Source organism: Pezoporus occidentalis, unplaced genomic scaffold, assembly GCF_034315485.1.
Source record: "Pezoporus occidentalis ecotype Australia unplaced genomic scaffold, CSIRO_AGI_Poc_V1 ctg48, whole genome shotgun sequence".
Lineage (NCBI taxonomy): Eukaryota > Metazoa > Chordata > Aves > Psittaciformes > Psittacidae > Pezoporus > Pezoporus occidentalis.
In genome coordinates, this window is record NW_026915813.1 from 4260783 (window position 1) to 4278895 (window position 18113).

General features: G+C 40.1%; 1 protein-coding gene across 5 annotated transcripts in view; it reads right to left on the reverse strand.

Moving 5' to 3' along the window:
• FAM184B (family with sequence similarity 184 member B) overlaps positions 1 to 18113 on the reverse strand; it is a 49302-nt gene that overhangs the window by 21206 nt on the left and 9983 nt on the right. For all 5 annotated transcript variants that reach the window (XR_009968054.1, XM_062636451.1, XM_062636452.1 and 2 more), the window contains exons 2-3: positions 8647 to 9393; positions 744 to 854 (exon numbers count right to left, since the gene is read on the reverse strand). Coding sequence is in view for 4 of the 5 variants with exons in the window: in XM_062636451.1 (XP_062492435.1) it covers positions 744 to 854; positions 8647 to 9393 (858 nt within the window). In the remaining variant the exon portion in view is untranslated. The remainder of the gene's footprint in view (positions 1 to 743; positions 855 to 8646; positions 9394 to 18113) is intronic.

Genomic DNA, 18113 nt, shown 5'->3' on the forward strand with positions numbered 1-18113 from the left:
ACCTGGAGTATTGTGTGCAGTTCTGGTGTCCTCAACATAAAAAGGACATGGAACTGTTGGAACAAGTGCAGAGGAGGGCCACAGGGATGATCAGGGGACTGGAGCACCTCCCGTATGAAGATAGGCTGAGAAAGTTGGGGCTGTTCAGCCTGGAGAAGAGAAGGCTGTGTGGAGACCTCATAGCAGCCTTCCAGTATCTGAAGGAGGCCTATAGGTATGCTTGGGAGGGACTCTTCATTAGGGACTGTAGTGAATAGGACAAGGAGTAACGGGTTAAAACTTAAACAGGGGAAGTTTAGATTGGATATAAGGAGGAAATTCTTTCCTGTTAGTGTGGTGAGGCATGGAATGGGTTGCCCAGGGAGGCTGTGAATCCTCCATCCCTGGCAGTGTTCAAGACCAGGTTGGACGAATCCTTGGGTGGTATGGTTTAGTGTGAGGTGTCCCTGCCCATATCAGGGGGGTTGGAACTTGATGATCTAAAGGTCCTTTCCAACCCTAACTATTCTATGATTCTATGATTCTGTGATTCTATATATGTAATTTATCAAAATAAGTAGGCTTGTTGATATCTTCATAGATGTTCAGGAGCAGTAATTCTTGTTATTGCTATCCAGAGTGCCTGCATATTTTCTTGAATGACAGTCACAGCAAATATGATTGAAATCTAACCAAAAATCTCTCAGATGAGAGGACAAATGAAGAGTCTTTTTATTACTGGGTTATATTTATGTCCAGTTTACCTCAAGTGAAGAGTTCTGAAGTTTCCCAGCTAGGACTTCTTTCTCTTTCTCTAGTTGGTTTAGTTCACACTCAGATTTTCTTTTAAGTTCCTCTAGCTGTTTCTGCAGCTCCTAAAGTGAGAAAAAAGGGAAAAAAAAAAAAAAGAAAAAAGAAAAAAGAGCATGCAATATCTGGGACAGAACATGATAAAGCAGTTTACACAGTAATATGTGTTACTGTTTATACAATTATACATGCTACGCTTTTTAACATCCCTTATGTATTATTTAGTCAAAGAAGTATTAATAGTTTGGCCTGATTTCTGGTTCTTTCTAGTACTAGTGTTAGCCAATACAGCTCATATAATCCTAATCTTCTACTGGAAGCTTCCCTGAGGCAGAAAATTGTTCAGCATGAAGAATCAGACTGTTTTGCCTTCAGTGGTGTTAGTGTTCAAAAAGAATTTAGTATGCAAGAACCACTCACAAGGTCTGAAAGTAATAAATATACGTTGATCATACATATAAGTAGATGACTAATGGGCAATTAGTGGAAAAGCATTATCTTACAGTGGAGCATTAATGGGTATCTTAGTGGAGCATTACTGGATAACTTAGTGGAGCATTAATTTACAGCGGGTGTTAAGAAAATCCCAGAGAGGAAGTAAAAATAAATAAAAAAATAGAAGACGACACAATCACCTTATTTCTTGAAATAGTTTTTGGAATAGAGCATTAATTTACAGCGGGTGTTAAGAAAATCCCAGAGAAGAAGTAAAAATAAATAAAAAAATAGAAGACGACACAATCACCTTATTTCTTGAAATAGTTTTTGGAATATCAGTGATACGTATGCAAGACGGTGACCAAGAAAGAGCCTGTAGAAAGTGTTTGTAGCAAATGTAATTGTTTACTAAAGAAAGACTGAGTGTGCAACTTGTAGAAATGTCCTGAAGTGATATATACTACAAGTGTATAAGTGTGCTTGTTCTGCCTATTTGTGCCAATTTGCTCACTCAAAACATATTCTACCATAGTTTCAGACACCATAAACATAGGAAAAAAACAGCAATTAAACACTTCCCTTATCCTCTACAGTCCCTTCTCACAGTCCTACTCCTGCCCCACCTCCATTTTTACAGCAAAATTACTTAAGAATTCAAGATAACAGAAAAGGTACCTAAAACCTAAGAAACTGAGAATTGTTGAGAGGATGACATTATATTAGGAAACAGAAGCACAGGCAACACTGACATATTCCTTGCAACTCATAATTAAATAAAGGAGAACATACTAGCATTTCACAGTTAAAACCTGGATAACAGGTAGCAATTCAAAAGATTAACAGAGACACATTAATATTGAAAAGAAAAAATACAGTTTTGCCTGTATGAAAAGAAGAGGATATAATATTATCCTCAAATAATAAGTTCTCTGATTAAAACCTGGAGATCTGGTGTTTGCAGCATTCCCACTGCAACTTTGCCAATTTACTGGCTTCTCTATATCTTAGCTTTTCTATCTGGAAAATAGATGTAATAATTCTCAGACAGTTGTTACAAGCCTTAATTCCATCAGGGGATATAAACAGCATTATTAATGATAAACATTGCACAATTCTAACTTTTCCTAACTCAAGCAAAACTTAGAATTTTTACTTGATTCTTGATTTTTAATATGAATCTCTGAGATGGTTATAAGCAATAAGTGCCTACTAGTATGCTTTTTTTTAATAAAGTATTTGATGTTTAAATTTGATCTGACTTACATGAAGACCTACAGCTGGCATCATTTTAAATATACCTGTATAAACTGATTCACATAAGTGAATGCTCAAAGTCCTTTTCATAAAGCTTACACTTCACAGTGCAAATGTGTACCCTGAAGCACTGCATTTTCAAGTACTGATGAAACATGAGCACTTTTACTAGCAGATAATTTACTCACACAGGTTTGAGAAATGAGATTACACAAATGTATACACTTCAGCAAGTTCATAGGCAGAAATTAATTCTTCTGACAAGCACTTAATTCCTAGTCTTCAAAATCTAGAAGGTACTATGAAGCCCAACATTTAGTGATAGGAGCTACATGCTTTTTATGGCTTCCCAACTTGTCAGCAAGCGACTGAATTACTTTCAAGTAAATGTGAATCTCGGAAAGCAGCACTAAAACTGGGAAAAATAGGTACCAGTACATTCTTGGCACCAACAAGGGTCTGAAGAACACTTGACCTGATTGTCCAATTCTACAATATCTTATTTTTAGAAGATGTCTGACAAACACAAAAGTAAATGAGGAGACAGAAATTCAATTCCTCCATAGTTTATGCCCACATTTGGCAAACCACTTGGGCATGCACCAAGTTATAAGCTTCAATAAGCATTCAAGCATGTGCTGAAAACTAACCACGTATTTCAAGGTTTTCCTTCATTTGAACAGATTTCAGCTCATATTTAGTTTCCTACTGTACAGTGTCATTACAGATGGCAAATTTCCTGAAGCCAAAGAATTCAGCCACAGACAGCAGTTTTCATGAAAGAGAAACCCTTTGAAGAATCTCTTAAGCCAGTCACTGCTAATGCATACTGACAACAAAATTTACAGCTCAGCCACTTATAATTCATTGAGAAAAGGAATTGCTCAGGTAATGTGTCTGAGTCCATGAGAACATGAATCTTCCTTCTGACTCAAGTTAAATGAGGACATACAGATGTGGGTATTTGTAACTCCTCATCATTTCCCTGGTAACACCTGTACTCTCAATCATTTACCAACACTTGGCAGAATTAGATCCTCTGCCACAGTGCGAAGTTTTGATTAATCAATATAGCTGAGTATTTCAAAGCAGCAATCCATGGAAATTCAAGTCAGAAATTGGAATACACCTTCAATAAGGTTTTCTTTAGTAAGGACCTTATATTAGTCACTCTAAAGGTCACATGCAAAGCATGCAAGGATAAGTGTTGCTAAGAAGGCAGCTCATCACATCAAGGATAAATTCACCTTCCTGCCTGTGGAGTTTTTCATGGAAATACACCAGTTTGACTTTCTTTTTCCTCCCCACCCCCCACCCCACCCCAGCCCAGTAAGACTGTAGCAAGAAAATCCTTGCATTTTATGTTAATTTAAAGTGCCTCCAGTGAGGATAATTCAAACGATGGCACTGTGACCAATAAGATTAAAAGCAGATGAATTAGAGCATCTATAAATAGAAGAACATTCCTACCTTCTGCATTTTTTTTCTTTCAGCTTCCATGAAGTTTTAGACTGGCTTTATTTCCTTTGCATGCTTCATTACAAGGTCTTCCAGCCCTTTTGACAGCTATTCCTTCAGACAAATCTTTTCCTTATGGAACTGATGCTTCCCTTTACAAGGCAAGTTCTCTGTGCCTTTTATTCATATCCTCTTTTTAAATGGTTACAGTTTCCATAGTCTATAAAACACACTAACTATATAACATGACAAAACTAGGGTAGAATTCTGTGCTCACACTAGTCTATTTTGTAGTGAATATGCTATTTAGGTAGACGTAGTCTGCTGAAAAATACTGGCTTTATTTTAGTTAGCAATGTAGAACTGTAGTGATTCAGGCCTGTATGCCTCTTCTGCAGACTAGGAATGGGTTTTACTTTTGCTGCTCTGGTTTGAGTTGGGTGTGTAACTCACTTCCAACCATGCAGGCTTCCTCAAGGACAACCTCAGTTCTGTGAAAAAGTACAAAGGGCAATTTGTTTTTTCATATGTCTCTGATGTCAGGTCCAATTTTCCAGAATGTTAACATAACAGTATTATAGGAGAACTAAAAAATTCAGAAAAGATTTGGGGCTGGACAGTTGTTTAAGGGGAGACATTATACAAAGGGAACTCTCAGGACACATACGTTCCTCATTGTACTGAGTTTATTCCTGCACTATTCCTGCATAGCTTGTCAGAAGAACTGTTTTCTGTAGTTAAAGAAACCAAATCAGCATTCCAACTTGACCTCAACAGAGAAATTCTGTTGGGTACAGAAGCAGTTGAACACTCTGCCCTGGTCTAGCTCAAGGATGTCAGAAGTTTCTTCACTATCACTGCAGCAACTCATTTAGTTCAGGTTATAAACACAAGCCAGTGTTCCACTGGATGAGGTCAGAGATCTGACTTAGAGGACTGAATGCTGTAGAATAACCCAAAAGCCATTACAGAAAGGTGATACTGATTTCAGTACTTTTGGTATGCCATGCCTTTGAATAGTTGAGAGCAAACCACCTGTTTAAGCTCTTGCACATCTTCAGAGCAGCTCCTGTTCTGGCCTCTGCACAAGCCATTTGCTGTTATTTGATATTTCAGTTCATCTACTTTATTAACAGCTTCGCTTTGGGATTTCAACATTGTTTCCATATCTCCTGTGGTATCAAAATTTACATTTCAAATAGCACAAATAACTTGCAGACTTTCCAATGTGAGTGACTACTGACAAATACTTCAGTATGACATTAACAACAATCTTACCTGCTTTTTGCAGGATTTCCTTTTCTTGAAGTAGATCTCTTTCTTTGACTACACTTAGATCTTCCTGCAGTTGTTCCATTCTGCCTTCTGATTCCAGAATTTCTTGTTGTGTTCACTTAAGCTACACTTCCAAATTCTAAAATATCCATGACATTACTTCTATTTTTTATTAAATATGTTTCTTTTTTTTGTCCTCTGAACTAAATGGTCATTTTCTCTCTCAGTGTAGTTCCACAACATAAATTTTTCACCTACAGAGCTGGTTCAAAAGCATTTTTTGTCTTCCATACCCTTAAGCTGTCTCTGCTGCCAGAATGTTTGTAATGTGAAGCCATTCCCTCAGATGTAGTAGGCATCATTGTAAAGTGAACACTCATCAAGAATTACGTCAGACATCTTTCAAGTGATTAGCCTAAACTTGCAATGGGATATACTTCCATTAATTTCATGACAACTCATGCCAAAAGTTAATGAATATTGGTAAGGTTCTTTTCCAGTTGCTGAAGTACAATAGTTTGTAACATAACGAAGGTGCCTAAAACCAGAAATATCAGATCCTACAGACTTGGCTGGGAATTATCTGTCCATAAATAAAGCCAAAAAATTGAACCATATTTAATGTTTTATTTCTGCATGTTCTAGTCCCAGTTTCTACATGCCCAATATAATAATGTAATATCCACTCAGACAAAATTGCCATTTGTTCCTGCATGAACATTGAGTAAAACCTTATGTATTAAAACAAACTTGTGTTTAGCACTCTTTATAGTTGAAAACTGAAACTCGTTTCTTGTACCTCCAGCATATGCCAAAATTCCAAAACTAGACAGATCAGACTTAATGACTTGTTATCCTTTGTATTCGCTCTTTCACAGTAATAATAATAACAAAATGCACTAATGTGATGCCTTTCATCTAAAGGCCTCAAACCTCTTGCCATACACTGAGAAGAAAACAGAAAATTCACCTTGCTTAAACATGAGTCCTTTTGTCTTTTAAGCCTTATAATAGCTTTTCTTGCTAGTCTTTACTAATGAGCAGACGTACTAGTGATTAAAGAAATGTTTCTGTTTGCCAGTCTGCCCCTTGTTCACAGGAGTGTGAAAAATCTATTAATCTGTTTAATGGTGGCATCAGAAACAGTCAATTCAGAAAGGAGAAACTTTTCTTTATACATTCAAGGCAATATGCTCTGGTAGTATGTAAATCAGACTCATTCCAAAGACTTAGGGGATCTGAAATGCGCAAGGTGAGCATGTCCCTCAGAAAGTATTTCAGTTTTATTCAGATGATACTGAAGTTAGAAATTAAATTGCTAATGACACCACCTTCTTATTTTCAGTTCCTATGTGTCCTGGGTTTAGCAGTAGCAGTCATTTTTCTCCTTCTTAGTAGCTGGTGCAGCGCTGTGTTTTGACTTTCATCCTGGGAACAGAGCTGATAACACTGATGTTTTAGTCTGACCAAGGACTTTCTGAGCCTCATGCCCTGCCGGGGAGGAGGAGAAGCCAGGAGGAAGCAGAGACAGGACACCTGACCCAAACTGACCAAAGAGGTATTCCATCCCACAGCACGTCATGCCCAGGATGTAACCGAGAGTTACCCGGAAGGGCTGGGACTGCAGGGTTGGAGGAGGTATTGGTCAGTGCTTGGTGCTTGCTCGGTCGGCAGGTGGTGAGGTGTTGTATTCTCTTCCCTTGTTATTTCCTTCATCATCATTATTATTGGTGGTAGCAGTAGTGATTTGTGTTATACCTTAGTTACTAAACTGTTCTTACCTCAGCCTGTGGGAGTTGCATTATTTTTGGTTCTCCTCGCCATCCCTCCTGGAGTAGGGGGAGGGAAAGAAGGGGGAGGAGTGAGTGAACGAGCTGCCTGGCTGGTTTTAAACCACGACACTATGTTTGACATAATTTATTCCTAAAAGACTGCATTTCTTACATGGTAAATAGGAAGAATAAATCATGTGCATAATTTTTCATGTCTCCATTTCTGCTGAATGTTACTTCAAGTACCCCTAAGAAATGAGGATTTTACTTTCCCTCTTTCCCTCTGTCACTTCTAACTTCTACAGAGCCCAGACACTTTTCCATGTTGAAACAGATATAATTTCCCTGACTCAATTTAGAACAAACTGGCTTATCTGCATCTCTGCCATTCATTATAACCTCTGCACTTTCCTGCAGAAGTTAGAGGTTGTTCTGCTGCAGAACTACACATTAAGAGAACAGTCTAAATAATATTGAGGAAGGTGTATTCAATTCACCCTCTGATCTTGTGAAACAAAAGGGCAGTGACTGAACTGAAGGCTGAACTTCCTCAAAGAACATCCTCAAAGATGGCACAAAACTCTGCACCATCAGCAAAATGATACCGACAGTCAAGATGTGAGGGCAGATAGTGAAAAGAATCAGAGTTGTCTTGGAAGAACACAGCTGACTGGGGTGACCACACTTCATACAAGGTTCTGGGGTTATCTGTCTCTAAAGGAAATAAATCTTTCCCACCAAGAAACAGTTATTCTGAAATACTCCAAGTCTAGATCTTCAAGGTGTTTTCTTATCTAATATGCATGATTGCTGTCATAGGGCTGGGGACAGGTTTACTAGGTGAGTTTATGTGATGGGGAGGACCAATAGTATTAGAAGGAAGTGGAACTGTTGAGCACAGAGCATGGCTGGGTGCTTCAGCTTCAGTGCAGTTCATCAGTGTCTCTCCCACATCCTGACCTTATGTACCAAATCCAGCTGGTTGGCAGACTGCCCATGATGTGTCATCAATGCAATTAAGCAGAAAGGGGCTGCAGAGCTGTGCTGCAAATGTCTGAGGTATACATCAGTGAGGGTAGACAGGCAAGTGCAAGATTAGAACTAATGGTGAAAGTCTCATGGCTCTGTGCATAGAACTCCACAGGTTTAAAGGACACTTCATTAAACATCACCTGGAACAAGCCACTGTTGCAAGAGTCATAAAATACAACACACTTGATTCCTAACCTGTCAGCTCAGGTTTCTTACCCAAACTTGTTCATGTCCACATACTAAGCTGCTGGCAGCCACAAGGGAAAAGAAGAATGTACTCTGTAAATACCCATTGCTAGCATGAGTGTCTGCTTGGTGCTCTCTTCACATTTCTGGGCAGGAAAGGTAAAGCTCTGTTCAGTCAACACATGAATTTGTATTTTAACTTACTCCTCTCTCAAGGAACACAAAGTCTAGTGTTCAAAGAGTTCTTATGAGTTACTAATAATCCCAACTCTTTTTTTAAAACTCTCAGCACTATCTTCCTCCTAAGCCTCTACAATTGCTTTAGCGCTTACAATGCATTTGACTCAATATATTTAAAAGACCTCCTCCTCTGTCAAATTTTTAAAAAACGATAATTTGCACTTTTATGGAAAGAGATAAAGACCATAGTCTTATACCCTACCTGTATTCTCTCCTTCAGCTTTTGGGAATGCTTCTTCATCTCATTTATCTTCTGGTTTTTCTCCTCTAGGTCTGCCTCCAGCTTCTTTACCTGCTGCAGCAAAAAACCTTTCTCAGCCTCTGAGCTCTTCCTTTCCTCCATTTCTCTTTGTTGGCAATTCTTTGTTTCTATCATAGATTGTTGAGTAGCCTTTTTCAAAGTCTCTTTTTCTTTCTCACAAGAGGCTTGCAGTTTGCTTGTTTTCTGAGTATATTCTTCACTTGCTCTCTGGTTTTCACTCTTCAGGTTTTTCATCTCATTTATTAAAGGTTGTCCTTCCACACTGTATTTCTCATCTAAAATCACTTTTTCATCTATATTTTGTCTTGTGGATGCTTTGCATTCATTTACCAGCCCATCAGATTCCTGACTTAAATGTAGAAGCTTGTTTTCAAAGTCTGTGTCCACAGAAAGGACTGTTTGCACTTGTTTAATTTGCGTTCTTGGCTTCCTCTCTTCCACCTGCTTCTTGCACAACATTAACTCTGCCAAGGCTTCTTCCTTTAGTCTCTTGTGCTGTTCTACTGCAATTTCAAGGGCCTGAATATGCTTTCTTAGCAACTGCTCTTCTTCAACTTTGCTTTTACACTGGAGAATTGTTTCCCTTGTCTCAGCAAGAATGTGCTGAATTTCTTCTTCATGAGCCTCTCTCAGAGCCTGTATACTAGCTTCATGTTCATCATTCTTAGTGTTCAGGGCATATATCACCTATTGAGAGCGAGAAAAATAATAGGAAATTAAAGTATCTGGTAAATGGAAGCCATTAATTCAGTTACTGTATGTATCAAGTTGTTAAATTCCAAGTTGTTAAACTGCTCCAGTTTAGTGTTTTGCTGTTGTTTCTTTGTGTTGCTTGTTTCTTTTCACTAGAAACAGACTGGACAATTATAAACTGCAAAATCTTCTAAGAAGTGTTCAGACAATGTGTTGGGGTATTTTCCTCTCACTTTCAGTAATAGCCATAAATCTCAGAAATCAAGTTTTAAAGGACTTGAGTGAGCCTCTGATGACAATAAGCACTGTTTCAAACAATTGATTTAAACCCTTTGATGCTTAATATTATTCTTGAAAATGCAAAATAATTCTCATTACTATAATACAAATTATTAGCCCAAGCATGCTTCATCTATTACCAAAGTCTCCTCACAGAAGATGTTGCACAAACATGCTATTGCTTTGGAAAGAAAAAGCTATTAGAAGCCCAAAGCAGACTGAAGAGTTCAGAGTTAAACCTGGTAAATGTGCATGTTAAGCTTAAAACACAGTTTCATATAACTGCAAAACATAGTAACTGCTCTGAAAATAACACAGCTTGTTTTTACAGGCCCCATTACTGCACAGGAGCTGATCCAGTTACTACTGAACATAGTTGGATTCATATAATCATAGAATAGTTAGGGTTGGAAAGGACCTTTAGATCATCAAGTTCCAACCCCCCCTGACATGGGCAGGGACAACTCACACTAAACCGTACCACCCAAGGATTCGTCCAACCTGGTCTTGAACGCTGCCAGGGATGGAGCATTCACAACTTCCTTGGGCAAACTATTCCAGTGCCTCACCACTCTTACAGGAAATAACTTCTTCCTTATATTCTATCTAAACTTCCCCTGTTTAAGTTTTAACCCATTACCCCTTGTCCTATTCACTACAGTCCCTAATGAAGAGTCCCTCCCCAGCATACCTATAGGCCTCCTTCAGATACTGGAAGGCTGCTATGAGGTCTCCACACAGCCTTCTCTTCTCCAGGCTGAACAGCCCCAACTTTCTCAGCCTATCTTCATACGGGAGGTGCTCCAGTCCCCTGATCATCCTCGTGGCCCTTCTCTGCACTTGTTCCAACAGTTCCATGTCCTTTTTATGTTGAGGACACCAGAACTGCACACAATACTCCAGGTGAGGTCTCACGAGAGCGGAGTAAAGGGGCAGGATCACCTCCTTCGACCTGCTGGTCACGCTCCTTTTGATGCAGCCCAGGATATGGTTGGCTTTCTGGGCTGCGAGCACACACTGACGGCTCATGTTCATTTTCTCATCAACCAACACTCCCAAGTCCTTCCCCACAGGGCTGCTCTGAATCTCTCCTCTGCCCAACCTGTTGCTGTGCCTGGGATTGCTCCGACCCAGGTGTAGGACCTTGCACTTCTCATGGTTAAACTTCATGTGGCTGGCATCAGCCTAATTCTATGAATGTTAGTTTGGCAAATGAATTCTATCCCCACTGTAATTAGACTATTTAGGCTAATGAGATGCATTAGTTCATATTTTTGTAGCATAATACAGATCAAACTTCTGGGATATAAATCTATCAAGTTCTTCTGTATGTTTTAGTTATGCAACAAAAAACAGACAGCTAAATTAGTAGTGAATTAAATGTAAATAAGGCCTTTTTATTCCTTCTATTGACACTGTTGACTTCGCTTCTGTACTAAAAATTCATCTGGACTACAGTGACCTAAAAATGGACAGAGGGCATAGACCCAAATCTTCTATTTCCTGCATGCTATCTATCTGAAACAGCTTCACAAGATGGAGTTGAATTCATCCAAGTCTGTAAAAGCCTGAGATTTAAGGAGTTATACAAGAATTTCACCAAGACAGGCACTGCAAAAGGTGAACAGAAAGGACTCCGATATCAAACAATTTGGCCTTTCTGATTATCTACATACATGTGTTTGTTGATTTACAGTGATTCATCTATGAATAAGCACAATATTTTAAAGTGTTTATATCTAGTTCTGTGGTAGCCATAGGTGTTATGATAGTAATACAGAGTAACGTAGTGCTCTTTTTATTTGAAAGCAATTCTGTCTGTGTTGCCAAACTGATCAATTTTAGAGCTGCTTTTTATAAGCTGTTTTATCAACACAACTGTTAAGAGCTTTACACAACATTGACCAGCAGCGTTTACACTCACAAGGTACAGATACTGAAATAATTTTCCAGTATTTTTCCTTTCAGTCCCAGGTTCATCTCACATAATTCCAGTCTCTTAAATGACATATCTGGAATAAGAATAGAGTAGCTATATTTGGTAGGGAGTGAAAAGCATGTGTGAGGGGCTTAAATTTCGTAAAGCACAGAGCAGCAGCCCTCTAAAAACTAAATCGCTTAAAAAGGCTAAGATACTGAAGAATTAGTTTCAGCACTCAAGCTTGAAGATTAAATTTAAAAGCATGCATTTTCAAATCAGAACTCTTTGTTGTGGTACTAGCCACTATTGAACGGAACTGTAGGAATAATAGAGCAGGGAGACCAGTTTCTTCCACTGTTTTAGATAATTCACTGAAGCTGTTGGTAATGGTCTAATGCTTAGTGGAATTTGGGAAATCTCTATGATGAAGTCAGACTTCAGAGGTATCCAAATGCCACCATCAGCCTGAACACAACATAATATGAGATAGGCAGTGCTGATTTACTAGATAAATTCATAATCAAGAGTGGAAGTTTGAGTCACAAGGGGCAGAAATTCATCTCTGTTTTGCTGGTAGAATGAAACACAGAAATGTGATCATCAGCATCTGACCTAATTCATTGAAGATTTGCCCACACTAATTATTGGTCATTTTAAATCTGTGGGCAAAGTTAATCTTCTAGTTGTTTTTATGTCTGTCCCCCAAATAGTTAAGTAGGGTTCATAGAATTATTTTAGTGGGGAGAAGAAATCTGCTCAGTATGTTGCAACTATTTCTGTTTCAAAGGAAAAATAGTTAAAAATCATAGAATCATAGAATAGTTAGGGTTGGAAAGGACCTTAAGACCATCAAGTTCCAACCCCCCTGCCATGGGCAGGGACACCTCACACTAAACCATCTCACCCAAGGTTCTGTCCAACCTGGCCTTGAACACCACCAGTAATGGAGCATTCACAACTTCCTTGGGCAACTCATTCCAGTGCCTCACCACCCTTACAGTAAAGAACTTCTTCCTTATATCCAATCTAAACTTCCCCTGTTTAAGTTTTAACCCTCTACCCCTTGTCCTATCACTACAGTCCCTAATGAAGAGTCCCATCCCAGAATACTTATAGGACCCCTTCAGATATTGGAAGGCTGCTATGAGGTTTAACGACTCAATGATTCAATTTTGTGAAAATGTTTCATTACCCAGATTTTTAAAGGAAGATCTTTAAGGAGTCTAAAATTGCAGACATGTTCACTGCTTTCAAAGGGTTAGGATTTGTTGGGGCTTTTTTTTTGTGTTTTGGTTTGTTTTGGTTTTGTCTTTCTTTGGGGTTTTTTTGTTTGTGGGTTGGGTTTTTTTTATGATTCTAGATATCAATCTAAAGTTCTCCCCTTCCAAAATATCTTTTAAAATCTTGTTACAGATTATGATAAACTGACATTGTCCAATTGTACAATAAATGAAGTAAACAAAAAAATACATCAAGGAAGTTTTTACTTAATTCCTGTTTTTTCGAAGTATTTCCTTAATTTAAATACAGTAGAATTTGGAAACCTCGCCAATATTGAATTGTTGATTTAATTACAGCCCTCGGTGAAACACATTTTTCCAATCAAATATATCCTTTCTTGGAGACATATATTATAACTTATTTAAAAACACAGTGTTTGTTGCAGGCTGCGCCACTGATGCAGATCTGTGATAAACACAGATAAAATAAATGCTGTTTCTTCCTAATCCAGATTAAAGCATTATAGAGACTGGATCAAATTTTGCTGTCCTGTAGCTCACAGGTGAGATTCACATAGAGGAATTTTTAAAATGTAAAAATATTTCTTTACATGTTCTACATACTTTGCTAATTAAAAAGCCTTCAGAACCCTCAGGCATTCATGAATTAATAATACCAGTTTCTTCTACTGCAGGCACCAAGATTTAAGTTCTTTGCTGCTGTAAGCAAATTCAACAGTGGGAATACATGCAAAACTTTCTCAGAGCCTTTGCTGCTACTCTGTTAAGAAAAGAGCTGTTGCTTTTTAATTCCCAGTTTATTATGTGTATACTTTGAGAAAAGAAAAGCACAGTATTCTAGGGGCTGTGGAGATTTCAGCTGCCTTGAAGTTTTCTCATCCTAATAAGATGCAGTTCATACTCTTATTTTGTTATGACTAAAGATATTCTCTACTCAGAGAGTCAGTTTTCAGAACAGAGATCATGATGAAGCCTCTAGAGCACTGTACCAGCAGCTATCCTACTTCATATAGCTATTACAATTTTGAAAAATAAAGTATCAAAAGTGATAGTTGACTACAGGAGTTGCAGAAGAACTTCACAAACAGTGGTAAAAAGACATATAAAGTTCAGTCTAGATAAATGTAATATAATGTACTTTAAAAGAGAAAATTAAATCTTCCATACACACTGAGTCTGAAATTGCTCAGAAAAAATCTTGGAGCATGTCTCTGAGCAACCTGATCTAGTTGCAGATGTCCCTGCCCATTGCTGTGGGGTTGGGCTGGATGACTTAAAGGTCCCTCCAGCCCAAACAATTTCATGACTCTATGATGAGAGCCTAGTCCAGCTATTAATGCTCAAGATAATTCTTAATTATGCTTTGATTTTAAAATTTTAAACATTCAAATGTAAAGCTTTAAGCCCCACAAGTCTCTGATGGCACTGATGATGTTTATATAACGAACAATGACTGTTCTGGATGACCAAGAGGCACTTGTCACTATTCCAACTTGACTATACTGCCTCACCACAACCTGCCTGTATTCACTCCTCTGGGGGCACAAGCCAGCAGGAAGCTGTTCTGTTCTCCAGTTTGCATTCCTCACCTTGAAAATCAGGAGACAAGGACTGTACCCACTGCACCCAGAGTGAAGTGGTGATGCACTGTAGTTGCATTGCAATGCCCTGTAGTTTTGAAGACAATTTATTATGTTTATGAAATACTAAGGCATATAGCATCTTAGTAAAATCATTTAAACATTGTACAGAATCATAGAATGGTTAGGTTTGGAAAGGACCTTCAGATCATCAAGTTCCAACCCCCCTGACATGGGCAGGGACACCTCACACTAAACCATACCACCCAAGGATTCGTCCAACCTGGTCTTGAACACTGCCAGGGATGGAGGATTCACAGCCTCCCTGGGCAACCCATTCCATGCCTCACCACACTAACAGGAAAGAATTTCCTCCTTATATCCAATCTAAACTTCCCCTGTTTAAGTTTTAACCCGTTACTCCTTGTCCTATTCACTACAGTCCCTAATGAAGAGTCCCTCCCCAGCATACCTACAGGCCTCCTTCAGATACTGGAAGGCTGCTATGAGGTCTCCACACAGCCTTCTCTTTTCCAGGCTGAACAGCCCCAACTTTCTCAGCCTATCTTCATACGGGAGGTGCTCCAGTCCCCTGATCATCCCTGTGGCCCTCCTCTGCACTTGTTCCAACAGTTCCATGTCCTTTTTATGTTGAGGACACCAGAACTGCACACAATACTCCAAGTGAGGTCTCATGAGAGCAGAGTAAAGGGGCAGGATCACCTCCTTCAACCTGCTGGTCACGCTCCTTTTGATGCAGCCCAGGATACGGTTGGCTTCCTGGGCAGCGAGTGCACACTGCTGGCTCATATTCATTTTCTCATTGTCCAACGCCCCCAAGTCCTTCTCCAAAGGGCTGCTCTGAATCTCTCCTCTGCCCAATCTCCAATTGCTCCAATCCAGGCGTAGGACCTTGCACTTCTCATGGTTAAACTTCATGAGGTTGGCATCAGCCCACCTCACAAGCGTGTCAAGGTCCCTCTGGATGGCATTCCTTCCCTCCAGCATATCAAGCGAACCACACAGCTTGGTGTCATCGGCAAACTTGCTGAGGGCACACTCAATCCCACTGTCCGTGTCACCGACAAAGATGTTAAACAAGCCCGGTCCCTACACCGATCCCTGAGGGACGCCACTCGTTACTGGTCTCCAGCTGGACATTGAGCCATTGACCATAACTCTTTGTGTGCGGCCATCCAGCCAGTTCTTCATCCACCGAGTGGTCCACCTCTCAAATTGATGTCTCTCCAATTTAGAGACAAGGATGTTGTGTGGGACAGTGTCGAACGCTTTACACAAGTCCAGGTAGATGACATCAACTGCTCTACCTCTGTCCATCAGTTCTGTAGCCCCATCACAGAAGGCCACCAAATTGGTCAGGCAGGATTTCCCCTTAGTGAAGCCATGCTGGCTGTCACCAAGCACCTTGTTGTTTTTCGTGTGCCTTAGCATGCCTTCCAGGAGAATCTGCTCTAAGATTTTGCCAGGCACAGAGGTGAGACTGACTGCTCTGTAATTCCCTGGGTCATCCAATTTCCCCTTCTTGAAAATGGGGGTTATATTTCCCTTTTTCTCATTGTCAGGAACTTCACCTGACTGCCGTGATTTTTCAAATATGATGGCCAGTGGCTGCTCCTCCAGGACCCGCGGATGGATTTCATCAGTTCCCATGGACTTGTGCACGTTCAGATTTTTAAGATGGTCTCAAACCAGATCCTCTCCTACAGTGGGTGCAAGGTCTTCATTCTCACAGTCCCTGCGTCTGCCTTCCAAGACTTGGGCAGTGCGGTCAAAGCCTTTGCCAGTGAAGACTGAGGCAAGTCATTCAGAACCTCAGCCTTCTCCAAATCCTGTGTAGCCAGTTCTCCCGAGAGCTTCCTGAGGAGGCCTACGTTGTCCCTAGTCTGTTTTTTATTCACTACATACCTGTAGAATCCCTTCCTGTTATCCTTAACATCCCTAGCCAAATTTAATTCTAACTGGGCCTTGGCTTTCCTAACCTGGTCCCTAGCTTCCTGGACAACATCCCTGTACTCTTCCCAGGCTGCCTGTCCTTGCTTCCGCCTTTTATAAGGCTCTTTTTTCCTTTGAATTTTCCTCAGTAGCTCTTTATCCATCCAAGGAGGTCTCCTGGCCCTCCTGTTGCACTTCCTTCTAGTTGAGATGCAACACTTCTGAGCTTGTAGCAGATGATCCTTGAATATCACCCAACAGTCTTGGGCCCCTCTGCCCTCTAGGGCTGTATCCCATGGAACCTTACTAAGCAGGTTCCTGAAGAGGCCAAAGTCTGCTCGTTTGAAGTCCAGGGCAGTGAGCTTGCTGCACCTCTTCTCACTCTCCTGAGGCTCTCAAATTTGACCATCTCGTGATCACTGCATCCAAGGCTGCCCTGGAGCACCACATTTCCAACGAGCCCTTCCCTGTTGGTGAGCACGAGGTCAAGCATGGCACCTCTCCTTATCGGCTCCTCTGTTACTTGCAGAAGGAAGTTGTCTTCCACACAATCGAGGAACCTCCTGGATTGCTTGTGCCAGGCTGTACCGTCCTTCCAACAGATATCAGGGTGGTTGAAATCCCCCATGAGAACAAGGGCCTGTGAGCGTGAGGCTTTTCCTATCTGTCTGTAGAATGCTTCATCAACAGGTTCCTCTTCATCAGGCAGTCTGTAACAGATCCCCATAGTAATGTCTCCCATTGCTGTTCTCCCTTTAACCCTGACCCAAAAACTCTCTGTGGACTGCTCACCTGTCCCCAGACAGAGTTCCATACTCTCCAGCCTTTCCCTAACATAAAGGGCGACTCCCCCTCCCCGCCTGCCGGGCCTGTCTTTTCTAAAAAGCCTGTAACTTCTCGGTTTGGGGGGGTTTGTGTGGGTAGGTATGTAAAAGGGCCTGTTTGCTTGCTCCCTCGAGCAAGAGAATTGAATGGAAACAGGGTTGAATAGATCATTGTTTCTGTTCTGCCTGCTCCATGGTAAGGATGATAACTAAAGCAGACTGGAATGTGAAGTAAGCATATTTTATATTATATATGGTATATAATATATAATATATATCATATATTAGTAGTTAGGTATGCCTCTCTCTGTGTTCTCAAGATCAAGAATGAAATGGAAAAAACACTGTGACTCCCAAGTAGCTCTGAGAATGTCATATCTTATGTGGTGTTCCTGACTCTGATTACACCTTCAGTCATAATGCAAATCTGCGGACATGGATTAATCTGGAAATAAATACCTGAGATGTGTTAGTATTAGATTGTCCACCTGCTACAGCCATGATATATAGTCACTTGCAGGCCAAGTGGTGCAAATTTTCCAGATTAGGACATCTACCAAAATATTTGTACCAGAAAGTGTCATTATTTGAAAAGCCGTAACAGGCTGAATAAATAATATTCTGCCAAAATCAGACTCTCTACAAGGCAGTAATTTCCTCAGGTAAACTGTGCACCTTTAAACTTTTTGACAACAGGGAATACATATTTTATCCCTCTCAGGTGTTTGCCTTCTGTGTTGTTCAGTTCTTTTTGGCAAATGCTCTCTGCTTTAAAATGTTGTGTACAGGATAATTCCTACGTGTGCAGGTGGTGTATTCCAATCAAAGGTATCAAAGAAATCAAAACACTGATGACATAAAGCAATTATTCTTCATATTTTGCAGATGGAAAAAGTAAGGCAGTGAGTCATCCCGT